General features: G+C 45.6%; 1 protein-coding gene across 3 annotated transcripts; it reads right to left on the minus strand.

The window, feature by feature from the left end:
* Positions 1-3,049: 3,049 nt before the first annotated feature.
* DMRT2 (doublesex and mab-3 related transcription factor 2) lies at positions 3,050-10,122 on the minus strand. Of its 3 annotated transcripts, none has more exons than XM_055294568.1 (4): positions 9,709-10,122; positions 8,352-8,920; positions 6,670-6,772; positions 3,050-4,386 (listed from the first exon to the last, which is right to left on the minus strand). In XM_055294568.1, exons 2-4 carry the CDS (start codon positions 8,874-8,876, stop codon positions 3,329-3,331), a joined length of 1,686 nt encoding a protein of 561 aa, XP_055150543.1. In that variant the 5' UTR covers positions 8,877-8,920; positions 9,709-10,122; the 3' UTR covers positions 3,050-3,328. The 3 variants fall into 3 exon arrangements, with proteins under 3 accessions (XP_055150543.1, XP_055150544.1, XP_055150542.1); XM_055294569.1 differs by having other exon boundaries at positions 3,050-4,877; XM_055294567.1 differs by lacking the exon at positions 9,709-10,122 and having other exon boundaries at positions 8,352-9,003.
* Between the last annotated feature and the right edge of the window lie 13,821 nt (positions 10,123-23,943).

Raw genomic sequence — 23,943 nt, forward strand, 5'->3', positions numbered from 1 at the left:
AAATTAGCCGGGTGTGGTGGCGGGCACCTGTAATCCCAGCTACTCGGGAGGCTGAGTCAGAAGAATCGCTTGAACCCAAGAGGCAGAGGTGGAAGTGAGCTGAGATCACGTCACTGCACTCCAGCCTGGGCAAAAGAGTGATACTCCAAAAAAAAGAAAAGAAAATGGCTTTTTAAAACTATTTCTGTATATTAACTTTATTCATGCTAGTAATATTATGATTATTGCATTACAACTCAAAATCCACAGCAGGTAATATTAAATGTGCATTGAAATACCAGAAATGCTGCAAGCATTTGTTACTCAAAGCGTGGCCTGAAGCCCAGCAGCATCAGGATTCTCAGGTGGTTCAATTGTCCATTAGTTTGAGAAGCACTGTTGCAAACTTTCAAGAACTGCAAATTCAGCTAATGATCACGCTTGATCGGTTGAGATGGAAGGATAACATGTCATTAGAACTGTATTATTGTATTGTGAGTTAAATTGAGAAAAATGTCCATGTTTTACTATTTTTTACATTCTCAAAAATTATTAAAACTGTATCCATTTATTGCCTTCAATATAGAAAATGCTTAAATTGAACCACAAGTTTGATTTAATGTCAATGACAGTATTTTCTGAAGATTCTGTATGACACTTTCATGGAAGTGAAATGATTTTCAAAAGCAAAGCGCCAAGCACAAAGCTCTTAACAAGTGGCTGATGGTAGATTTGGTAGTTTTAAAATTCAAAGAACTCATTACAGCAGAACTAACGCATAGTATAATAATAAGTTTGCCAGGGGAAGTACTGACCCTCATAAATGTTCAAGAACAATAAAATTCTGGTCACTGGTAATGTGAGAAAAAGCATAATACCCACAGCCAACTGGATTCACATAATGGGATTAAAATGATACAGAGAGAGAGGGCCGAAAAGAAGTCCCCCGTGTTCACTGAATACAAAAGAGAAACATCTTAACAAATATAAGTATTCAAAACACAAAAGTGGAGCAAGTAAGAGATAAAATTCATGTTTAGATAAGAAGACCTCTCACTGAGATTTTTTATGTGCTTTTATTCTAATATGTTCCCCCTCATTACCTTTGAAGCAGTTTAATTCAATGCTAAGGATACATTTAACACTTGAAACAAAAAAGTAAATTTCCAGTAGAAAGACAAAAATTAGTGATTATAGACAAAGCAGAGACGACTGGGAGGGAAAACTGGAGTTAGATTCTGTCTCTGACATCAGGGCACACTTGGTTGGAAAACATTTTTCCACTTAATGATAATCTTTAAAAGTTATTGGAATCTCTGCCTGTTTTCATATCCTTTGCTTCTGGCAAACATCCATTCACTCTGACTTTTGCAATAATAAAAATAACTAAATTTGACTCAATAAAGCCTAGTATTATTTTACAAGTACAAACTGAAAGTCAACCCAAGGTTTGGCTTGTTGTTTTTTGAAATAGATGCTAATTTTTAGCAACAATTCAGAGAATCCCTGGAGGTTTACATGAGCTCATTAGTAGCAAAATCATTTTTAAGTAATTCAAAGTGTTTTCAGGAGCCAGAAAGGAACTCTTTACACTGCTGAATCACTTGGCACCTTCCACATACCCACCTCATGTTCTTGTTACCCAGAAGACAATAGCAGAATTTGAAGTAAAACACCCCTCTGTGAAGGTATTAAAAGCGAGATACATGACTCTCGATTTTTTGTATTGGAATGACTATGACATCATAAACTTAACTTGGGGTCCACAGGTGAGGTCTTAAGAGATGAACTTAGTACTCTCATAAAGGTCTTACGCTTATTTTATCAATTATATGGAACAACAGCTAACATTTTACTGAGCAAAACAAGAGATTAACAAGAACTTAAAAATGGGAGAAACGATGGGTGTGGTGGCTCATGCTGTAACCCCAGCACTTTGGGAGGCCAACGCACGAGGATAATTTGAGCCCAGGTGTTCAAGACAAGCCTGGGAAGCATAGGGAAACCCTGTTTCTACCAAAATTTTTAAAAACTTACCTCTGCACATATTCCAAAAACAATAATAAATTTAGAAATTGGCCAGGCATGGTGGTGCATGCCTGTAGTCCAAGCCACTCAAGAGGCTGAGGTGGAGCCTGGGAGGTGGAGCCCCTTGAGTAGCTGGGACTACAGGCATGCACTTGAGCCTGGGAGGTGGAGGCTGCAGTGAGCCATGATCACACCACTGCACTCCAGCCTGGCCGACAGAGTGAGACCTTGTCTCAAAAAAAAGGGGGCGGGGGGGGCAGGGATAGAAAAGGTGTAAGAATTAAGAAGCCACCGTCATGCTGTGATAAATATCTGCAAGCTTCAGCAACTGTCAGCTGAAGCAATTTGAATAGTAAACGTTTTTGTGTCAGAAGAGAGCTACACTGAAGGCCTTTGACAGTGGTGCAAATGTGGGAGGCATAAAGCTGATACTTGGGGACCCGATGAGAGTTGTGACTGGGCCTGCATCCAAATGCCTGCTGTCACCAGTGATTCAGAAACAGTGGACTCACACAAGAGCTGAGAGGAGGTTTGGGCCCCATCATGGGAAGTACTGACCACATCTTACAAGGAAACCTGATTTGTGGCTCCTAGCAACCTAAAATCATAGACTGTTCAAAGAAACTAGAAGTGTTTCTAGAAAGGAAGCTTAGGGCCCCACATAAACATCCTCACCAGGGAAAGAAACTGGGACCCAGGGAGTCAGAAGAAATCTATTCCAAGAACCTAAATCATCTAACGTAATGTAAAAGAGACATTACATTTGATTTCCCTTCAAATTAATTCAGCTTTGACCAATCACGTGAAATGAAGATACTGTAACATGCAAACGGCCCTATGTCCTCCTTAAAGTTATTTTTGCCTCAAACAGTCTCGAATAATTAAATTTATGTGCCCTCCACAATGCAAAACTAAAGTATTATAAAGGTTTTCCTGTGGCCCCCAGTGACCATTAAGAATACTTCAAAATATACAAATATACAGAATCATAGAAAAATAGCTTATTCATCTAGACGGAGACAGCTATTTGCTTCGTCAAATATTGGGTCTTTGAGAAGACAGTGTCGATTTTATTGCTTTTTGAAATGCTGTGTAAAGCATGGTACTTAACAATGTGCACATTGGGCAATTTCCATCTGTAAGTTTAAATATATGTGATAAGAAAAAGTACATGCATATTATGAATATATAAAATTTTTCAAAATCATCATCTTTACATTAGAAATTTCTTTACACAAACATCTTAACTTTTAAAAAAAGTAGCAAATGGCAACAGCGCTCTAAGACTGCAGAAAATCCAGCTTTCTGTTTAAGCAGCCTTTCACTGAGAGACACGAGTGACGGCAGATGACGGCCTCTTAAGAATAGACTCAACAGAGAATGACAGTGGTTCATTCACCGAGAGTTTTGTTCCAACTTGTTTGGCTACAAAAAGGTCTTTTGCACATCTGTCTATTGTAAATGCGTACTTCTGGTTCTCCTTAACTAAACACTCTCTGTGTTTCTTAGGGGTCTCTTCAAAGGCCTCTTTGACAAATGGTGTTTTCAACTCAGGACCCGATTTGTCGTCAAGCGTTTGCTGGAATAATGAGTGGAATGGATTGTGTCTAAGTGGCAGAGGGTGCCTGGTGTTTTCTTTGCTGATCTTCGTTAAGACATGCCCTTGAGCTGCCAGGGAGTCCGTGTCAACAACGGGAGAGAAATTCCGTCGGGGTGGGGAGAACGCGGACCTCTCTGGGACAGCCTCATGATCCTGAAGGTCACTTCTCGTGGTCTGGATCTCAGGAGTGTGAGGCAGCACCAGGGAGCCTTCCAATTTCAATGGCATCACGTCATGCTCTGCACTGAGTCCACCCTGGACTCGTGCTCCCTTCAAGTCCCAGCTGGCCCCAGGCTTCAGGGCTTGAACTGAGGTGGTGGCATTTAGCAGGCATTGCTGGTAGAGGAGGGTGTCGCTAATGGGGCCACACTTGGGCCAAACTAAAAATCTCGAGGACAAGGGATACTGTCTATAAGTCGTGGCCACGCTGACATTAGAAGAAATTAGTTCCATATTCCCAGATCCTGAATACTGCATGGTTAAATCAAGGCAGGTGGGCAAGAAATTACAGAAGTCCTTGCTCGGTGGTTCCACTGGGCTGGGGCTGTAGGCACTTTTATAGGAGTTGTAGTCAGGTCCAGGCACCATGCGGTTGGGCAGAAACAGAGCAGCAGCTTGAGAAGTTTCCAACATCTCCCTTTCTTTATATTCTCTCTCCAGCATAATGTTCTCCAACTCTTTATCAGCAAAGGCTCTTCTTTTCCTCATCCTGTCACTAACTGGGGGAGGTAGAGGGAAGGTCCCTCCTACATAAGTCTCCGCTGGAATGGGGCGATAGCCTACAAGAAGCAAAGATTGCACATGAAAGAGATTAACATCTACGGAAGAAAAATCTGGAAACCCAGAAGGTAACAGCAACACTACAAATCAGCAGAACAATTATTTACAGTTCCATCTCACTAATATTTTTACACAGATGCAGAAGTATAGAAAAAAATAGTTTCCTGGGAGGGTGAAAGATATCCATATTGCAACTTGCTGCTGCTGCTGCTGTTGTTGTTGTTGTTGTTGTTGTTGTTGATTTGTTTGCTTGCTTGCTTGCTTCAACGGGCATACTTTATTGATTAAAATTTTAATATTCTTCCCAGGCCCCCTGTGCATTAAGAGACAAGGCTATTCATCTTGTATCGATCAATGTTTTATTATTATCCATGTCATCTTTTTTCATTATTAAAAAATATATCTATACCTACAGCTGATGTCACTTTTATTTTCTAAAGATGGTTCATTATGTACACAATGTAATAGCTGTAGAATAATCCAAGGAGAACTAGGAAAAAAGAGAAAGAAAGAAAGTTAAAGGAGATTAGTGAGTAGAAAAAGAAAAAAAGGCTTAAGAAAATAGAGAAGCATAGAAAATTGAAAAGAGCTGTTAACTAGTCAAACACACTCTACAGTGAACAATTTAACCAGGCGCCTTCCCCTGACTACCACTACAAAAAAAAATAAAACAAAATAAAACAAAACCCAAAAAAGGCGGGCAGTATTCCCTGCTCTATTGAAAATAACTGTTCTAAAACATTTTTCCCAAGCTCAAATCATTTTGGGCGGATACCAAAATGGTTGAACAAGCAATCATTAGAACACAGGCTAAGTCATCGCACGAATAGGAACAAACTCAAATACAAAGATTAGTGTAACATAAATAGAATTCCTGGAGGCATAAAATACTTGGAGTATTTCATCACCCCCAAGCACTCACCTCTATCATATTTGTTTGAAGGGTCCATTGTTATATTTGTGTTTACATAGTGACAAACCCATTATACTCATTTGCAAATAAAATAAAATTTGAAAATTAATGTTTACATTTCTATGGTAAGTTTTTACCAGGAAATTATTTAGTTGAATTTACTATTCCATTTAGTCCTCAGACTTCGCAAGTTGCTTTGCATAATCTCAGTTTATCAATGTGGCCCTATTATTATAAATCTGTTTATCCAGATTGTAACCAAATTCATTTTTAATTCATAAGAAACCACTCTATGGTCAGAAGTATACAACACATGATAGGACACACACAAACTTCAAAACCTGTGCAGAACCAACAAAATTCAGAAGCCACACAAGAGAAAAACAGAATCCAAATGTCTACTTAAAAATTTTTATTTACTTTCAACCTGAATTTCATGAAGTGGCAGTGATTAAAGCAAACATTAACTGTCCCTTATTTAAATATTTAAAAATTTAAAGAAAAACGGTTAAAAATAGTCAATATATTATTGAGAAGGTCAATAAATAAATTCCATACCGAAATAGAGATGCTTTTAAAAATCAGTGATATTTTAAGAAAAATTAATGTATCCCCAGGCTTTCACGAAAGTGAGAACATGGAGAGAGAAAGCTAGAGATTTCGCACTGTTCGCATTCAACCTCCACTTCGCTTGCTGGATTCAAAACCTTTTTCAGATTCTATAACCTCGACTGTCAAAAAATGGTAAAAATGCAGTTTGGAATAACAGGAATTATCCAAGTAATCCAGAAAAAAAAAGTACAATGAAAAAGAGTGGAATCTGAGGTTGAACTTCCAGACTAAAGGTCTTTATTGGTTGTGGGCAGCTGTTAAACCCCTCACTTGACTTAATCTATTCAGCTCCCACAACTAAGAAAAGTGGACATCGTTGTGTTGTTTTGTTTTGTTTTGTTTAAGTTATTTATTTCCTTCCAAGACATCTGCTCCAGCATCGCTTGGCAGTGTATCTTTGTACATCCCTCACACGGGGTAAATTTCACGTGCACTCCACATTAACCCATTAACCACTAAGCAGACAACCAAATAATAGGGATTCTTAAACTGGTGGTGGCAGAAACCTCAGCAGGTATGTGAGATTCATTTTCCCAGGTGGCAGTTTCCTTCTTAGAAGAAAACTTTCTGGCTCCCGGGCCATGCTAATCTTCTCCGCACGGGTTCAGTTTTAGCGTACACCTAAACAAAACCTTTCTAATAAAAAGTACTTTCCCTTTAGATAGCTCTTTAACAGATTAATAAATACACTTTGTGCTGATTAATGAGAGTCACTCAGCTCGGTTTAAAAGGCTGAAGGATAATTTTGTTGCTTTACCTTCTAAAATGCTTTTGGCCAGCAAACTGGGGGCTCTGACTTGCCTCTGGTACACAGCTTTGCGCTCGAAATTATTCTGTTTCCCAGAAAGCCCCTTCTTGTCCTGTAAACACAAGAAACATCATCAATAATGCCCTGAAAGAAAATGCGGGCGAGAAGGGGAAAGGACGGGATGTCAGTAAATCTTTTCTAGAAACTCTCCCCCTTCTAAATGTATTGAATTTTCCCATTCCGTGTGAAAAATAATTACAAACGAATTAATATCAGCACCCCTTAATCCTAGGGCAAGGAGCTGGAACCTCAATTGGTGAGCTGGGCCCCCTGCTTTCTCCAGCACGGTCACTCCAGACTCTAATCACTCTAGATATACGCAGACCTATGGCCATCCCGGAGAAAAGTGAAAAAGTGAAATCCCTTTCAGGGGGGAGCCCGACCTCAAGAGATGGTTGCAGCCAGGCTGGGTCCTGGGAGCCCACCTGTCGGATAGAAGGTGCCCAACGCCTGTTGTTAAGCAGTGAGGCCGGGCGGATTTCTCCCTGCGGCAGGGCGGGAAGGGTGGGGGTGATAGGGGACTGAAGAGATGAGGGTCTCCTGGGTCCGGCTGCAAACTCCAAATTTGCGCTTTACGGACTCCCACCCTGGCCTCCGCAGTCACCACCAGCTGGTGGGATTCTGGGCCCTCCCACGCCCGCGTCCTACCCAGCATATGCTACAGAGAACGCGTGGGAACGCAGGGCAGGCGATGACCCATGCGGGACGCGGGAGGAGGCCAAGCCCAGGACCAGGTGCCCATGGCGTCCAGCGCGCTCTCCTGGGCCCTCGAGAGGCTTTCCAGTGGGGTTGCTGCCTTCAGTATGTCTGGCGATCCACTCCTCAGCTCCTCTCCGCCAAAAAGTAAAATTGAAAATCTTCCCTAGTCCTGAGTCTGGGAGGAGGCCCTGTGAAGCCTCGCTCCCTGAGCTCTCCCTGTCCAGGCGCACATTGTAAACAAATACAAAATCAAAGGTTCAAGAGACTCTCTCCGAAAGAAAACCCTGGCTCTCCTCGCAGCTGGAGTCCTCCGATGGGAAGCAGCAGAGACCCTCCGCTTGCTCTTAGGCAGTTTGCAGGGACAGTAGCTTCGGATTGATGACCTTGGGCTGCAGGCATCTAATTTCTCATGCATTTTGTGTCTCATCCATAAAATGAGTGTTCTAGATATCTCAAACGTCCAGGTAACAGCTGAAGCACCGAGTGCACGCGTGCTGCGTGGTTCTTTTTCTCCATCATCACTAGTACAGCAGTGACGAGCCTGGAGCTGCACGCGGTGCTGTGGATCAACCACTCTCCCCCCAACCCCGCCCTCAACACCACGAAAATGCACTTTTAAATGTAAAAAAATAAAAACATTGATTTTCTCGCGATGTTCCAAATCGGCCTAATCACTTTCGAGGCCTCTCTGCCTGCTTTTTAAGACAAATCATTTCCCAAGTTCCCCAGAGATGCCTGCTTTTTCCCTCCCGATCCTGCTTGCCAGTGTAAGCAGAAGAGCGTTCTTACCATCCTTCCTAGGGAGTGCCAGGCACCGCAAGGCCCCGGGCGCGGGGGTGTGGACAGCTGCCCCGTTCCCCTCCAACTCCCCCACCTCCACTGTGGCCTGAGTCGCCCCGGCGAGGCGCGCCCCGGGCCGGGCGGGTACGCACCTCGGTGGCCTGCTGCCTCCGGAGCGCCACCTGGGCGGCCATGACGCGCTGCCGCTCCACCACCAGCAGGCAGTTGGCGCACTGGCAGTCGCGCCAGCGACAGAAGCGCTTGTGGCCCTTCAGGCAGGACACCACGCCGTGGTTGCGGCAGCGCGCGCACTTGGGCGTGCGGCTCAGCTTGCGCGGCTCCGCGCCGCCGCCGGCAGGAGTGCAGCGCTGCGGGGGACCGGTGCCGGCGGGGGAGGCCTGAGGCGCGAGCGGCGGCCTGGGCTGCAGTCCCCCCTGCTGCTCCGGCTGGCCGGGCATCCCAGGGGACGCGCCTGCCTCCTCGCCATCGCCCTCTTCTTCCGCGTATTCGTCCACCTCGTCGTCATCTTCGTCGTCCTCGCAGTCCCCGTCGGCCGGCGGCGGGCTGGGCCCGGGGGGCGTTGACCGCGGCGCCCCGCAGCCGTCCTCTTCCAGCTCCAGGCTCTCGACATCGATCTCCCAGTCCCCGGCCGCGGAGCCAGCCTGCGGGTCGGCCATGGCGCTCGGGGCTTCGCTGGAGCCTGAGCTCGCCAGCCCGCACTCTGGGGAAACACGAAGAAATCCAAAGACCCACCGGCCGCCGTCAGGGACCATCCCTGAGCCTCCGGCCCAAAGCTCCTGGTCTGCCCGCCTCCGGCGCCTTGAGTCATCCTGTTCTCATTACATGTCCCGCACTTCCAGGCCACACGTGCCTTTCTAGGGCCCCCAGGGATCCACAACCCAACAAAAGTTTTATTTTATTAATTCTAAGTGCTCTGCGAGTACCTGACTTTTAATCGCAGCCCTCTCTGGCTTTACACAGGCCTTCCGGACAAGTCCCTGGGTAACTCACTTATCACACACACACAAAATATTGTGTCCAACTAGGCCGGCCCAGGCCACTTGTCAGATTTCCCCATACTCAACTAGTATGGCCATGATGCATTTAAAACTATCCGTTGAAGAATTGTTTTCCTTTGATTACAAGTGGCCCTTCAGACCCACTGAAGTACCACTCTATGCTTCCCAAATGCCTCTCATCAGCCTACACCACCACAAGGACCCCTCCCTGGGCTTGAAGAGGTCGCCTCACCCCCTTCCCCAAAATAATTAACTAAAAACCAAAATTTTGTTGTCATTAGAGTGCCATAGGGCCAAAGAGCACAAAGCTACAGATGCCCGTCCAGCCTTAATAGTACCTGGGGCGCACAGGGCTGGGCCGCGTGCGCTCTCTGTACTTAGGGCTTGGTTTATATCTTTAAGGTAAGGCATCCAAGTCAAACAGAAAAGGTGAAAGATGATTCACGCCCTTTGCCCTCCCTGACACCCCGAGCGGCATCACAGCACTCACCAAAACTTTGAGGCCCGGGCTGGTAGCCCAGTCAAAAGATATCCAGCTTTAGGATCTGGCGCTAGGGCTGCTGGCTGTGCAAGCAAACAGAAATCGGGGTCGCTACCCTCAAACACGAGATCGGGAGCTGATAGCTGGAGGCCCGGAACGAACCCACTAGATGGTGGAGGGGAGGGAGAAGGTGGAGGGAAGGAGGGAGGAAGCCAGTCAAGTCCTCAGCGACCTAGCCCAGCACATCCCGAATTCTGCAAAGTTCTGCTCGGTCTTCTGCAGCTTCGGGCGCCTCACCTTGCTGAGGCCGCTTTCGGCTTCCTCTGACCCAGGCTGGGCGGGAAAGGTTGGGCTGCCCCCGCCTGGCTCAGATCGCTGGCTCACCCCGCAGGCGCGCGCAGCTGCATTCAGCGCAGCGCCACTGGCTTCAGTCTCTAGACTGCGCTCCCCTTCCTAGTATTATCGGCTCAGGCCCCGGAGCTTTTCGTCCTCTGATTGGCCGGTTGTAAGGCGGTGTGAATACTGATTGGCCGAGGCACGCTGGCCGGGAGCCCTCCGCCTCCCCGCGGTCTACACTCTCCTCCCTGAAGCGCTCCGCCAGAGTCCGCCTACCGGGCCTTCGGTGCAGCCGGGTCGCCTGTCCAGAATCTAAACCCGAGGTATGACGGTGCCTGCGAGACAGAAGTCACCATTTATCTCGCGGACTGGGAAACAAGCAGAGATACATTCTTAGGAATGCGTTGTCCACAACAGAAGGTAATAAACGACGAGGAAGAGATCAGAAAGACCAGCATTGGTCTCTGTCAGCATCACAAGCATGTCTGCGACTCAATCAATCATTAATCCAAACTGGGCGTAAAAATGATGCCTCTCTATCGGGGCGTACAGCGACATCCTTCTTTCTCCTGCAGGAGTACATCAATGGTTACCTGGCACCGAAACTCCTAGTTAGCATACAAATAGCCTGTTGATATTTCCGTGTCTAGTGCCACCTATTCTCGAAGTGCCAAATAGCTCCTCATTAACCTTCACCGAGCCCGTGTGACAGGTGGCCAAGTCAACTACAAGTCACTTACATTTTTCTGCCATATCAGTTGCTATTACAGTTAATTTAGGGAAGATCAGAAATGCATGCTATTAAGAGACTTAGGTAAATCCATTCGCCCTAAGCATGCATTTAAACAAACTTATTTTTTAAAAGATGACTGCTTTTTAGTGTGCATAGTTGTATTTATAGACTTCCTAACACTGCCTCAAAAAATCCTTCACAAAATGTTTAACAATAAAAAATTTTCAACATATTAAAAGAAGGAATTAGTCTTCTAATTCAACGCTGCATTCTATTTCTTGAACTCAATTTAAAATAATATGGACGCTTTTCTAACTGCATCTGTAGATAATCAAGACCTCTCGAGTCAGATCTGTTTGGGAGACTACAAAATTGGGTATCCTTGCAATGAGCACATAGTAGGCCCGCAACAAATATTGGTTGAAAGGTGGGAATTACTGACGTAATTCCAACGTTACTTTTCTTCGAGTTTGTCAGAATGTTAAAAGTTAACCTGGATCCGAGAAGTGGGAACAAAGGCAGCTTAGGAACTACCGTGAAACCAACGCGACCGGCCAGAAGCACTATTCCCAAGCCTTCAGTGATGTTGGAAAGTTCCTCCCTGGTGACCAGGCACTGGGATTCCCACTTGTACGGGTGCTTCTTCCTAGAGCCTCTTGCGAAGCCCAACGAAGGAAGTAGAGAAACAGTCCTGCTTATTCCCGTCGGCTTTTCGGTAGCTCTGGCGACTCAGAGGGTGACTTGTGAGCGGTGCGCGCTCCGACAAGGAACAGGGGGGTCATACAGACTGTTACTTCCTCTCCCTTGACACCACCTTGTAACACCAGGTTCTTTTTGCACATTTTTTATACCCACTCATTAAAGCATATTTCCTTCACCTGCACTGGAACGTTTAAATTCTTGACCGCAACGGAAATATGTTCCTATCCCCGTTTTTCCAACGACGAAACTGAGGTTCAGAGAGGAGCCCTGGATCACCCAGTAGTCTCGGGAAGAGCAATGGACCTTGTCGACCTCTGTTCTGAAGTCCCAGAAACTTTGCAGAGCCCCTCACTCCCAGCAAGAAAGACTCACCATGGGTTTGCTTGTTTAAATTTTATTCCCCTGCACCCCTTCTGATTTTAGTACCTGGGATTACTACCAGCAGCCCTCCTGTAACAGGACCCAGCACGTTTTTATCAAATCATTCCGTTTTTTCAGCGTCTTCCCCTGCTAGCTACATTTCTGCCTTTGCAAACAGGCTTCTGCCTCGCGACGTGTATGCAAACTACAAACCCCCACCACCGCTGGCCCTGTATGCATGCGGTTGGCAGTCTGGGCTTTTATTTTATTTATTGCTTTTAAGGTTAGGGGTGGTGGTAAGGAGATGAAATCATTAGCCCTGCACCAGTTGTTTTAAATGTTAAGAAACAAAATCAAGAAAGTAGGTTTGCTAACTTTGGGAAACTAGATTGAGGGGAAGGGGGACCGGTGGAGAAACAGGAGGAGAAAGGGGTGTAAGCCTCTGTTCCCAAAACTGAAAGTAAACGAGCAGCCGAGCAGCTCTTGAACTAGTTCGAAATTTTAAAACTGCTGCATAAGGAGGAAACAAGAGGGATTTGTGTACAATAAACCACGCTGGCTGAGGCCAAGTGGGAGATGGGACTGCAGGTCACAGCGTATGCAGAGAACAAGGCCCTCAGAATGTTCCGGCAGAGCCACCAGCCTTCTTCCTGTGTGTGCTCCATCCGTACTGACACAGGGAAAGCTGAGCCCCACTGCTTCCTGGAGGACCTCAGCCCGTGGGTCCCAGAGGGGTGGGCTCAGGATTGTTTCCTCCCTAGCCCTGAACCCTCACCTTTAGCAAAAACGTGTACAACAGCCCCACTGCTCTCTCCAGACCTCTTGCCCACCTCCACGTGCCCCCCTAGTCCCACCCTCCCTACACACCCGTCTGCGGCACAGGGGAACAAGCAGCTGTAATCATAACTCAGTTGAATCACCCTCAATCCAGCTGCCCGGAATGCCTCCAGAGAACCAGGATCCCAGCAATTACTGGGAAGCGAGGTCGTGGGGCGGGACGAGGGGAGGAGAAAGAGGGTCTTTATCATGGGACGAACTTCAGGAAGTCCGAGAAGCTCCGAAATTGAATGGGAAAATAAGTACATTTTGGGGAAGGGGAGGAGTAATTATCATAGATATTACCGGATTGTGAAAGGAATCTACAGCTGCTCAAACTGCTTAGTAAATTAAATATTCAGAGGGAATAGGAGCCAGAGAGCCTGGGCTGTATGTTCCACAGGCTGGGTGATCTTGGTCAGTTATTTTTCTGCGGCTCAGTTGCCTCAGTTGCCTCATCTGCAAAGGGGAAAGAGTAGCCTTCCTTGGCCCGACTCCGCAATTATGAGGATAGCACGTCTTCACAGGTTAGGAGTTCGGTACAGACGTTGATTTCCTCCGGAGGCAGCAGCACAGCCAGTCCGGGAGGGCCCGGCCAAAGCGTGCCTTGAAAACTTGATTGAAAGGCGAGGGCTCAAGGAATTCAGCTCCCCTCTTGAGGTCCCTCTCCTAAAAGGGGTCAGGCCGTGACTGAGGACCTGGTGGGGTGAGGAAACAGAAGTCTTTTGCCTTGTAAACCGACACCAAATTACAAAGTACAATTCGGAGTCCCTTTTGTAAATTACAAAGCAACTGGGCCGCTGTTGACTCAGCCCATGGAGCTCGGCCGGCGGGGCTTGCCTCATGGAACTGACCGGCCTGGGGCCCCCTTCCCCCTCTGCCTCCCTCTCCCTTTACCCCAAATCTTTCTCACCCTGTATCCCTTCCCTTTCTGGCGCTGCTCAGACCCACCCGGTGAGAGTCTCTCTTTGGGCGAGTCACATACGGGAACCTCAACAAAAAAAGAAGGAGGCCCAGCACTTTGGGAGGCCGAGGAGGGTGGATTGCTTGAGGACAGGAGTTCGAGACCAACCTCGGCAACAGGGCGAAGCCCCGTCTCTACTAAAAATACAAAAAAAATTAGCCGGGCGTGGTAGAATGCTCCTGTGGTCCCAGCTATTCAGGAGGCTGAGGTAGGAGGACAGCTTGAGCCTGAGAAGTCGAGGCTGCAGGTGAGCCGAGATCGCACCACTGCACTCTAGCCTTAGGCGACAGGAGTGAGACCCTGGAGATTGAGAGAGAGAGAGAGAGAGACAGAGAGAGAGAGAGAGAGAGAGAAGTATTTGTTGTTGTTGTTGTTTCCTGGATGAGGGTGGTTTTCTTGTTTTCTTCAAACACCCTGCCACAAATTTAAAAATAAAATAAATAAAGGAGGAAAGTGAGTTTCATATTGGTTCCCGCTCACCTATCCAGTTCCTTTTACGAATCCCATCCCACCCAGTTCGCCCCGGAGCCACGCAGCACAGGTGGCTTCCCTCTCACGTAGCCACATAGGCTCGGATCCCGTTCGAGGGTCCCGGCTTCTGCAGCCCGGCCCTGCCACCCCCGCCCCCTTCGCTCACAGGGCTAATCGCGGGAGTCGATCCTGCCCTGAGCGTTCCCCCCACACATCCCCCACCTCTGCCCGGACTCTGCTCGGACAGCCCAGCTTAGAGGCCGAGCCTGACAGAGGCGGGTCAGAATGCGGATCTGACCCTCCCTGGCTAGTGGTGGTGACGAGGTCCCTTAACCTTCCTCTGTGCCTCACTTTCCTCAACTGCAGAATGGAGTTCACCTAAAAGGAGGCGACGCGTGTAGACGCCCTGGCATGGTGACCCGCCCATACTGAAGCATTCAGTGCTTGGGAGTAATTCGTATTATTTTTGTGGTTATTTTAACTCCATGAGCTAGCCTGCAAAGAGCCCGAGGCTGGGGGAAATCCGAAGCCCGATTTCCTCCCTATTCCACCCAACTTTCCTCCAGAGGAGGCTGGGGGCCGGCGGGAGTCCTCGCCTTCCACCTCCAGCCTAAGTCGCCTTGCTGAATCAACCTGCCGCGAGCGCCCAGGGTGGCGACTGACATTTGAAAACGCCCGAGCATCCCAACAGAAGTGCTTTGCTGTGGCTGGCTTGGCTGTGGTTTCTCCAGAGCTGACCTCGAAGGCACCTCCTTCTGTGGAAAGCTACTCAGCCTTGTACCGTCTCACGACTTTGACCGGCTGCGGACGCGGCGAAATAAATAATCCCAGATGGGATTGCGGAGATATGATTTCCCAATTTACTTTGCGTAATCAAATATACGACCTGTCACCAGCCATGGGGGTGGGAGAGTGGAGACTGCGGGAGATAACTGCTCTCCGCCAGGCTGTTGGAATTCTCCCTTTCCCTGCTCCGCTCGTCGAAAAAACGGAACAAAAAGGACGGTGCGATCTAGACTCTCACCTCTCCTCCGTGGGAAGCAGGATTTAACTCATAGACACAAAAGGCCGAACGAGAGGCGCTGAGTCCACTCCCTCGATTTACAAAGGAAAGGAAAACGGAAGCTCAGAGAAGTTCATGGGAGTTGCTGGGGGACACACAGCTCAAACAGTGGCTGTGCGGGGTCAAAGAGTAACTCCAGCTCCATGCCTTCATACAGTCTTTTTAAATGTGCTCTTTGCAGAGGGATACGGAGTCAGACGCCGACTATGAAGTAATCGTCCCTTCCTAGCATATCTATCTGGAGGATCTGCCAGCCTGCCTGTCCCAACCCCCGGCAGCTTCCATCCTCCATGCTGGGAAACGTGGCTCAATTCACTTGGGGGGCTGGTAGCAGCCAGGAGATGAGGCAACTGCAGACTTTCTTGACTTCTCAGTACCCATTCCAAATGGTCCTCAGGGGAGGCAGATACTGCGGGCTGTACTGGGGCCTGGGTTCCACCCCGGGGCCATGGCCTTGCTATGGAAGGCAGCCCTGAGAGGGCATGTGGCTGGTTGCCACATCAGGAGACACACAGCTCTCCACCTCCGAGAGCCTCCTTGCAGCCCCTGGGGGGCCTCACGACTAACACTTGACTCTGAGAACTTTCCACTCCCTACTCCCATTCTATTTTGGGGTTTTACATTTCAAGGCGGCACATTTTATCCACACTGAAATCACTCTCCATATTTTCCCAACAGTCTAACAACCAGGTAGAGAGGAATGAAGGCGGGGTGGGGGGTGGGGGGGAAATGCCAATTGTTGGTAAGGCAGGTGCTATGATGAAAAGTTAACTTCTTCCATGTGTATGAACCCCTCAGCAAATCTTTTCACCTTCCTGGGTCTGGGCTTCCTTGACTGTAAAGTGAAGGAGGGAAGTACATTGATTTCTAGGTTTTGTCTCAAACATTAAAGACTGTAACAAATCTTAACTCCCATCTGATGGACTGCTTGCTCAGGTAGCAAGATCAAGGGTATGAAGAAAGTCCAAGCTGGACAGGAGGAAGAGAGGAGAAGGAAAAGAAGGTGGCGTGTGGGGAATTAGAAACAAGCTTTGGCATTGGTTTTGACATTTTGATGATATTTTTCTCCTCTATGCTACTGCTATTAATCTTACCTAGTTAAAAATGTAGGCAGTGGGTGGAATCTATCAACTAGACAAACGATGGGACATGGAGTAGTTTCACAAAAGATTCAGTTTCCTAGAGCCCAGATTCAATAGGATTCATCCAAGTGACAAAGAAGTTTGCCACAAGTCACAAAGCTTCCATGATCCTGTGGCTTCTAGGTCAGGTTCATTCTGACTGCACTTTAAGCCAAAAATTACCAGGCTTCCTTAGCCCTGTCCTGTGCGAAGCTGACTCTGAGGTCTGAGTTTCAGCTCTGTGGAGGGCTGAAATATTTCCTTTCCTGTTAGCCCCAGGAGGTCCCGCTGAAAAGTGTTCTTACTGGAGGAGGGATTCCCCCCAATTATGCCAGAAGAGTCCCTAAATTTTACCCAAGCCTGGGAGAAGACTTGCCCAGAACACATGCTCCATAGTGTTTTTCCGGATGGAGTGGGAGTGAGAAAGGAGTGTCTCAGAGGAGAGATCAGACTGTACTCGGCTCTGTCGTTGGATAGCCAGCGACTCCCCACGATGTCCAGGTGATTGAAGTGTGATCCTATGTTTTGCAGCCAACTGGCAAAAGCACAGACACCTTTAAAGAGTACTTGACCTGCCTAAGAGAAGGGTTATTTTTATCCATGAAATAAGTAGCAAAAAATATATAGTAAGACTCTAGGGATTCTCCTGTTCTACTCCTGGTTTTGCCAACTGAAGTAACCCTTGACCTTGGGCCACTTTTCTCACCATCACCACTTTGGGCTTCTGCAAAATGAAGAGGTTGAAGTGAAACTAAATCACCTTCCCATATATTTTTTGTAGTTCTAAGTGGGGTGAGGAAACGGAAAAGACCTGCTTGAGGGTTTCTCCACGGGGATGTGGGGGCGGGGCAGGAGAAAGAGGGGACAAGGAGATACCAAACCCAGCTTCCAGCGCGCTCCTTGTAACAAGGCGCCACATAAATTTTAAGAGCCTGGAGGAAATCTTCTCTTTGATAATGCTGACCCCGGAGAGCAGGCGGTGTTCTAAAGGAGGGAGATGAGCAAGTTCCAAGGGGGCGGGCGAAAAGGAAATGTCACTTGCTTCCCACTGACTTAACGCGGCAGGAGTGCAGGTGCAAGAAACCCCCGGTCCCTCCCTCCGGCCCAACCCCGCGCCCCACCAACCCCCGCCCCAACCCTCCACTCCTGCTCCTTACTTTCGCCGAAAATTTATTGACGAGGTGAGGCCAGGCTAACAAAACTGCAATCCCAGGCTCTTTGGGCCCCATAAGAATGCTTTGATCTTCCCCCAGCTCTAGTGGTCCTCAGCCCATTGCGTGGCCAAACGCCAGGGCTGCCCGCGGCGGGTCGCCGTACCGGGCGCAGCGGGAGGAGGCCGCGCGGGGGCGCTGTGGGGAGGACACGCCGGCCCGCGCTCAGCAGCCGGGCGTCAGACCCAGCACCTCCGGGTACCGCGGCCTCCGCGCTCCCTCCGCGTTAAATCATCGCCCTGTCGCGCCCTCTTCCCCAGCGGGGTCGGCGGTCGGGGGAGAACAGTGATCGCGTTCGAAGTTTGGAGGGTCTCTGCTTCTTTGGGGTTTCTATCACTGCTCCTTCCAGCCCTCAAGCGGCTACTCCGAAGAATGACGAAGGGCCCTACTTGCGTAGATTCCTGGGATGATTCTACCAAGAAGGAAAAGGGGGAGAAGAAATCACGATTATTGAGGGCCCATCCTTTGTCAGTTTCTGTGTCAGACCCTTCCAACTTGGCATTATTTACTCTTCACAACTCTTCATTTTATAGTCAAGGAAGCAGGCTCCGAGAGACTGCCTAGAAAAAACAGAACCCAGATCTGAATTCGAAGCCGTCCCACACCCATTCCAGTACGGTTCCCAGCAGAACTGAGCTAGAATGGCCCTGATGAAAATGAACTTAGATCCCAACTGCTTGTGATGGAAGCCAATCCCAGCCTTCCCAAGCTTACAGGTGTTTTCCAGAAGAAGCCAACTTGATCGCCCTGAACACACATTCAGCAGGCTCTCATCTCAGAACTGCCTCCAATCCATCCCACACCCTTTCACCCTTCAGTCCTTGGTATTTTCTCCGATCACACCTTCCACTCCTCCTTCATATTTGCAAGTCTCTCCCTGCGGAATCTGCCCTGAGGAGCAAAGGACATTTTTCCATAGGGAACAGAATTTTAGAACTTCCCTTTGTACCCAGTGAGAAAGACTAAAGTTTGGTATAGGAAATAACCCAAAGACAAATCTATACACCGCATAGAACACAGGAAGCCTGGGCTCTGAAAACATAAAAGACATCAATCAAATCATTCCTGGAGCCCTTGTGAAGTTTTGGAAAATTCCTTTAACCTCTCTAAACCTCAGTCTCCTCATTTGTAAAATGAACATAATGAATATTTTTTCTTGCCTATGTCAATGGCTTCCTAATTTCCAAATGAAAAAAAAGCAATTGGAATTCTTTGAAGATAAGAAAGCATTTAAAGCATAAGGTATGAATGAGACTTCTTGTCTTATTTAGTTTGCTTTCTAATCAGGAACCTCACTCCCTGAGTAGCAAGTTGGTAAGATCAAATAAGACAAGTCTGGGAAAGGCCACAGAGGGAAATATGGGTGCTGGTTTATTAATTATTGTTCAAGCAATACCCTTTTCTAAAATGAAGCTGCCATTATGTTCCTTCATCAGCCCTATAAGAAATCCAGTGCCTAACCTCCCTTGTGGCCAGTGAGGAACAAAGCTCTGGAATTTTTACATAGATTTCTATATCCCTGTGGAAGCATTGGAAAGGAAATGTCATTCTCACTTTGAAGAGGAGGAGGGATGCAGCAAGGTAATAAACCCTTTCTAAATATGCAGGTTGATTCAGTGCTTTTCATTTCTCTTCAAAGGAAACCCTGTTATTGTGCAAGAAAGAATGAGTCCAGCTTCAACTCTTACCTCGCTCAGCTAAGGCTGGTTTCCACCTGGAACTATAAGCTGGGTTGCTTTCTTTTATATTACTTATACTTTTAATTATGGAAATTTTAACAATATACAAAAGTAGACCAATAATACAATATCCATTACTATAACCCAGTACAGTAACATCCATACCTGTATATCCATATGGATATGTAATATCTATATAGCTATTAACCAGATTCCACAGTTATAATGGACCCATCTTTCTGCCCATCGCTGCTCAGAAAAATGCTTCAGAACATCCACTACATTTCTGTCTATTAAAACCTGCAGCTGGCCAGAACTAGGGGCTCATGCCTGTAATCCCAGCACTTTGGGAGGCTGAGGTGGGCAGATGGTTTAAGCTCAGCAGTTCGAGACCAGCCTGGGCAACATGGCAAAACCTCATCTCTACAAAAAATACAAAAGTTAGCTAGGCGTGGTGGTGCACACCTGTAATCCCATCTACTTGGGAGGCTGAGGTGGGAGGATCACTTGAGCCCAAGAGGTTGAGGCTGCAGTGACCCATGATCGTACCACTGCTGCACTCCAGCCTGAGTGACAGAGCAAGACTCCTGTCTCAAAAAAACAAAAACAAAAGCAAAAAACCTGCAGCCCCATTTATTGAGTTGGTAAGATTTAATTATACCAATTGAATGGAATTTCTGGGACCTCAGATCTGATACTTTCTAGAACTCACAACCTTGTGATGAATCATTTGGGCAAGATTCTCATTGAGAACCCAGCTTGATGCCAGTAGACTAGGGACAAAGATATAAGTAGCAGGGGTGAGTCATGACCCTAAATTCTAGAGTCTAGAAACTGAACTCTGTGCAGCTTTTGTAAACAATTTGGGAAATTTCCTCCGTAACACACAATAATTACTCCCTCAAAGGGTTTAGGATTGTTATGCTGTTAAGGGTCTAGAATTCGTTCTTTTAGCAGAGACATTATCTCAGCCCTGGCTTTAGAACTACACATCTGTTGTATTCCTCTCCACTTAGAGACTTACTCTTTGCCCAGGAGTAAAAACACCTCTTGAGCCCAGCCTAAGACCTCTTCAACTCCATCACATTCATGTTAACAGGTAACCTCCCAGGATCTCAAAGAACAGAGTTTTGATTGTTGTTTTGTTTTCTACAGTTTTTCTTCACCCTGGTTTGCACAATTCATGCAGACATCTGCACACTTAACTTTCATCCACTTATGAGTCACAAAGTCAGTAGATTTGGCTTATCTTTTCCAAAAGAACTAGATCTGACCTCGGTATACAGTTCAATATACGAAAGCACATAATCAAGTCTCCAGTCCCGGCACTCTTGTAATGTTCCCAGACGCTCTCTGCTGTTTGGCAGATCTATAGGGTAATGAATATTGCTGGCTCCCATATATGTGGTGTGAAGATTTGCTCAGGCAAAAGTTTTTTCCTGCACTGTCTCTTAAAAATATGTCACTAGAGTTGTCTTAAAATTAGTTTATACTCTGGCAGCTTTATTTAAATAACCAGATGCAGCATTTCATTATAATGTTTTCCTTTTTTTTATGTGTCCCTGCAGATTGTTGGTGTTTTAAAACATTTTTTTTAATCTTTCTGTCTTTTCCTGGCTGAAGATAAAATATTTAAAAGTCGATAAACTTCCTCGCTTAACACGTTTTAATTTTCTTTTCTGGCTACAAGATCCCAGTTCCTGAATTCCAAATGTTTTTCAAGACCCAAGTAGAGTAACTGCATAATTAGGTAGCTTAACATTCCTGTAATGGTTACTTTTGCACGACAGAAGGGACCTGTCAGTTATCCTAACCTTTTTGCCCTCCATTTATAGTTATACACACACTTCCATTCAAAGCTTCTGTTTTCACTCCTTTCCAAAAATACTATCTTTCTGGGTGAAATTTTACACACAGAAACTCAGCTCTCCAGCAATTTCATTTTTTTAAGGAAAGCTTGAGTAAACTAATTCTTAAGTTATTTCAGGGAGCTAACATACGCTGGTTTTAAAACCTAGATTCCTGTGTGTTAATAATTAAAAATTGAAAGAGGAAAATAAGCCTGCAATGAAAAAGACTTTTGAAGCTTTGAAAGTTACCAAATAGCAAAAAGTGAAAGTAATTTTAAATCATTTTATAGATTCTACAACATTTATTAAATATTTAGGAAAACAGAATTGTTTCCATTTCTCTGAGGTTCAATAGTTATAATAAGCATTCATTGCTACAGGGGCATATATATTGGCTAGGCTCAGATAAATGCAATGTTTCTATCACAGCCACAGGAAAGGTTTTTGTTGTTTATGTTGCTGGTGTTTTTTAAACAACTCCTCTATTAAAAAAAAAAAGCACAGAGAAATAAAAGAAACTCTGATTATCCTGTATTGTGCACAGAAATACAAAATAAGAATCTAGAAATTTTAGAATATTCAGCTAAAAATTCACATTATGTGTAAATGGCTTTTACTAGGAAGACGGTGATTCTTAACTGTGGACTTTTGTCTAGAAATGTTGAGAAATTTACATCCTAATGGGATTGATCTCACATTTGGTTTTGCTTACATGTTTATAAAGCATTAAAGTTTGGTTAGCCAAATTTCTCATACTTGATATGTATCAGAAATTGTATCTAAAAGCTTTACTTCTGTTGTAAAATTAGTTTCCTGAAATGAATAAAACCAATTAAACTGATACGAAAAAGACTAAGGCTGTGGTACCTGGTTTGGGGAAGGAGATATCTCAGTAGTACCAACCATTTAATTTCTATTTCTTCTTAATTGTTTGCAAAATTTTTAATGAAGACAACCAAACTAGACTATTTTTTAATTAGTCAATAATTACAACATCCTAACAAAGGAATTTGAGAGTGTGATTTATCAGATGCACTGGATTGTTCAGGAGTAACAGGCAAGGGCTATTCCACGTGATGTTGCTTGCTTTATGCTACTGTGTTATTTATTATTCATTCTCACAGACCCTGATCCCAGTCCCACCTTCGTTGGGCATCTCATCCAACCAAGAAGTAATTAATCTCAATTCAAGTCAGCCCTACTAAGTCTCAGTAGTCATGTTGAAATTTTGTGCAGCTGCTTACAGAAAAACCAGAATAGAGGGAAAAGCTACACATAATACTCTACCATTCATTTCCTCTGTGAAAACAGATCCTAAGGGGCTTTCAAAGGCATTTCTATGAATGCATTTGTTTTCACTTTTATGTTCCTACCCGTTCAATCTACTTAATAGTGAAAAATATTGAAGGAACTTTTTTTCTTTGTATGCAATGAGGTGAGTTGCTTTTTTTTTCTTAATTCAACTGTGGACGAAATTACTTAAATTTTTAAAGGCCATATTTGATGGCATTCCAAGATTCCAAGTCATAACTAAATCATCCTAATGGGTTTGAGAAATTAAATTCACATCCATCAAATAGGCTGTTAGCAGAAGAACGCCCAGAAGGCAACTGAGGCGACAAGCTAAGTAATTCAAAGACTCAAAATGCTTTATCACTTGGGCTTGGGGAATTGGGCAGCAGGCCATGTCTCCAAATAGACATGAAGAGACAATTCTTACAAACATAAGCAGTAGTCCATTGACCTGACAGGGCCTCAGAGACCAGCAAAACATTTGTTTAACTTCATTGTTATGCCAGTGGAGCAGCTTCTAAGCAAAACATACTTATGAGCACCGCAGAAGACAGCCTGAGCACCGCGGAAGACAGCCAAAGCAATTTACTGCACAGAGCCCTTACCTCTATCTGTGTGTACTTGGGACTGTGATACGCAGGTGATTGAACTAAGCTCGCTAAGCATGCAGTAATTAGTGTGTATAAAATATACAATTTTATAAAATATGGAAGTCAATAATTATAATTTTTTAAATGTTTATAAAAGCTCTGGACCCAACTCTTTGCCCTGTGCAAGCCAATTTTAAAAGGAGGGTGTGGCCTCACTGGTAAGAGACCTAAAGGAGATGTTGACATCTGATGGAAGAACATTCCAGCCAGAGAAAACAGGGAATGCAGTGGCCCTGAGGTAGGAATGTGCCTGGCGTGTTTAAGGAACGAGAAGGGGCAAGTGCAGCTGAGTCAGAGTGTACAAGGGAGGCAGTGCTGATCTGAGAGTGTCTGGGGTGGAGAGGGACAGATCATATAGAGCCTAGAGGACTTGGGCAGACGCTCTCAGGGAAATGGGGAACCCTTAGGCATTAGAGGAGGTGACATATTAATAAGTAAACCAAAGTGTAAAGCATTAGAGCAGTTTGAATCATTCATATTAGTCAGTGTCTAAGCTCCAACCATTACTCAAGCTATTTGTGTAAAATAAAAACACTACTATGGCTTCTTGGCCTTTTGGCTACCATCAAGTGTAAAAACACTACTATATTTATAGAACACTCACCTAGGCCAGATGCATGAGTAAATTATCTAATTCATTCCTCAAAACCATGCTCTAAGTCAAGCATCTCGTCTCTTTTGTAGTTGAATGAATAGACTTCCAGAGGTGAAGAAACGTACCAAAGGTCACACATCTGATCATTTAGTGGTGGGCCTAGAACGCAAAACCAAGTAGATCTAACTCCAGAGCCCATTCTCTTAATCATTGTTCATGGAAATGGCAGAAATCTCAAACATACACTACATTTGAATATATACAATTGCACAGAGATGATTTGTATATGAAATGGTCAATATCAGCTGTTCATCTGTATAAGTGCACCCTTTAGTATTGCTAACATTTGAAAACCTGGGTATAGATTGTTGGCAAGTGGCACTACATAGATGAGTGGTAA

The sequence above is a fragment of the Symphalangus syndactylus genome, chromosome 9 (assembly GCF_028878055.3).
Source record: "Symphalangus syndactylus isolate Jambi chromosome 9, NHGRI_mSymSyn1-v2.1_pri, whole genome shotgun sequence".
Classification (NCBI taxonomy): domain Eukaryota; kingdom Metazoa; phylum Chordata; class Mammalia; order Primates; family Hylobatidae; genus Symphalangus; species Symphalangus syndactylus.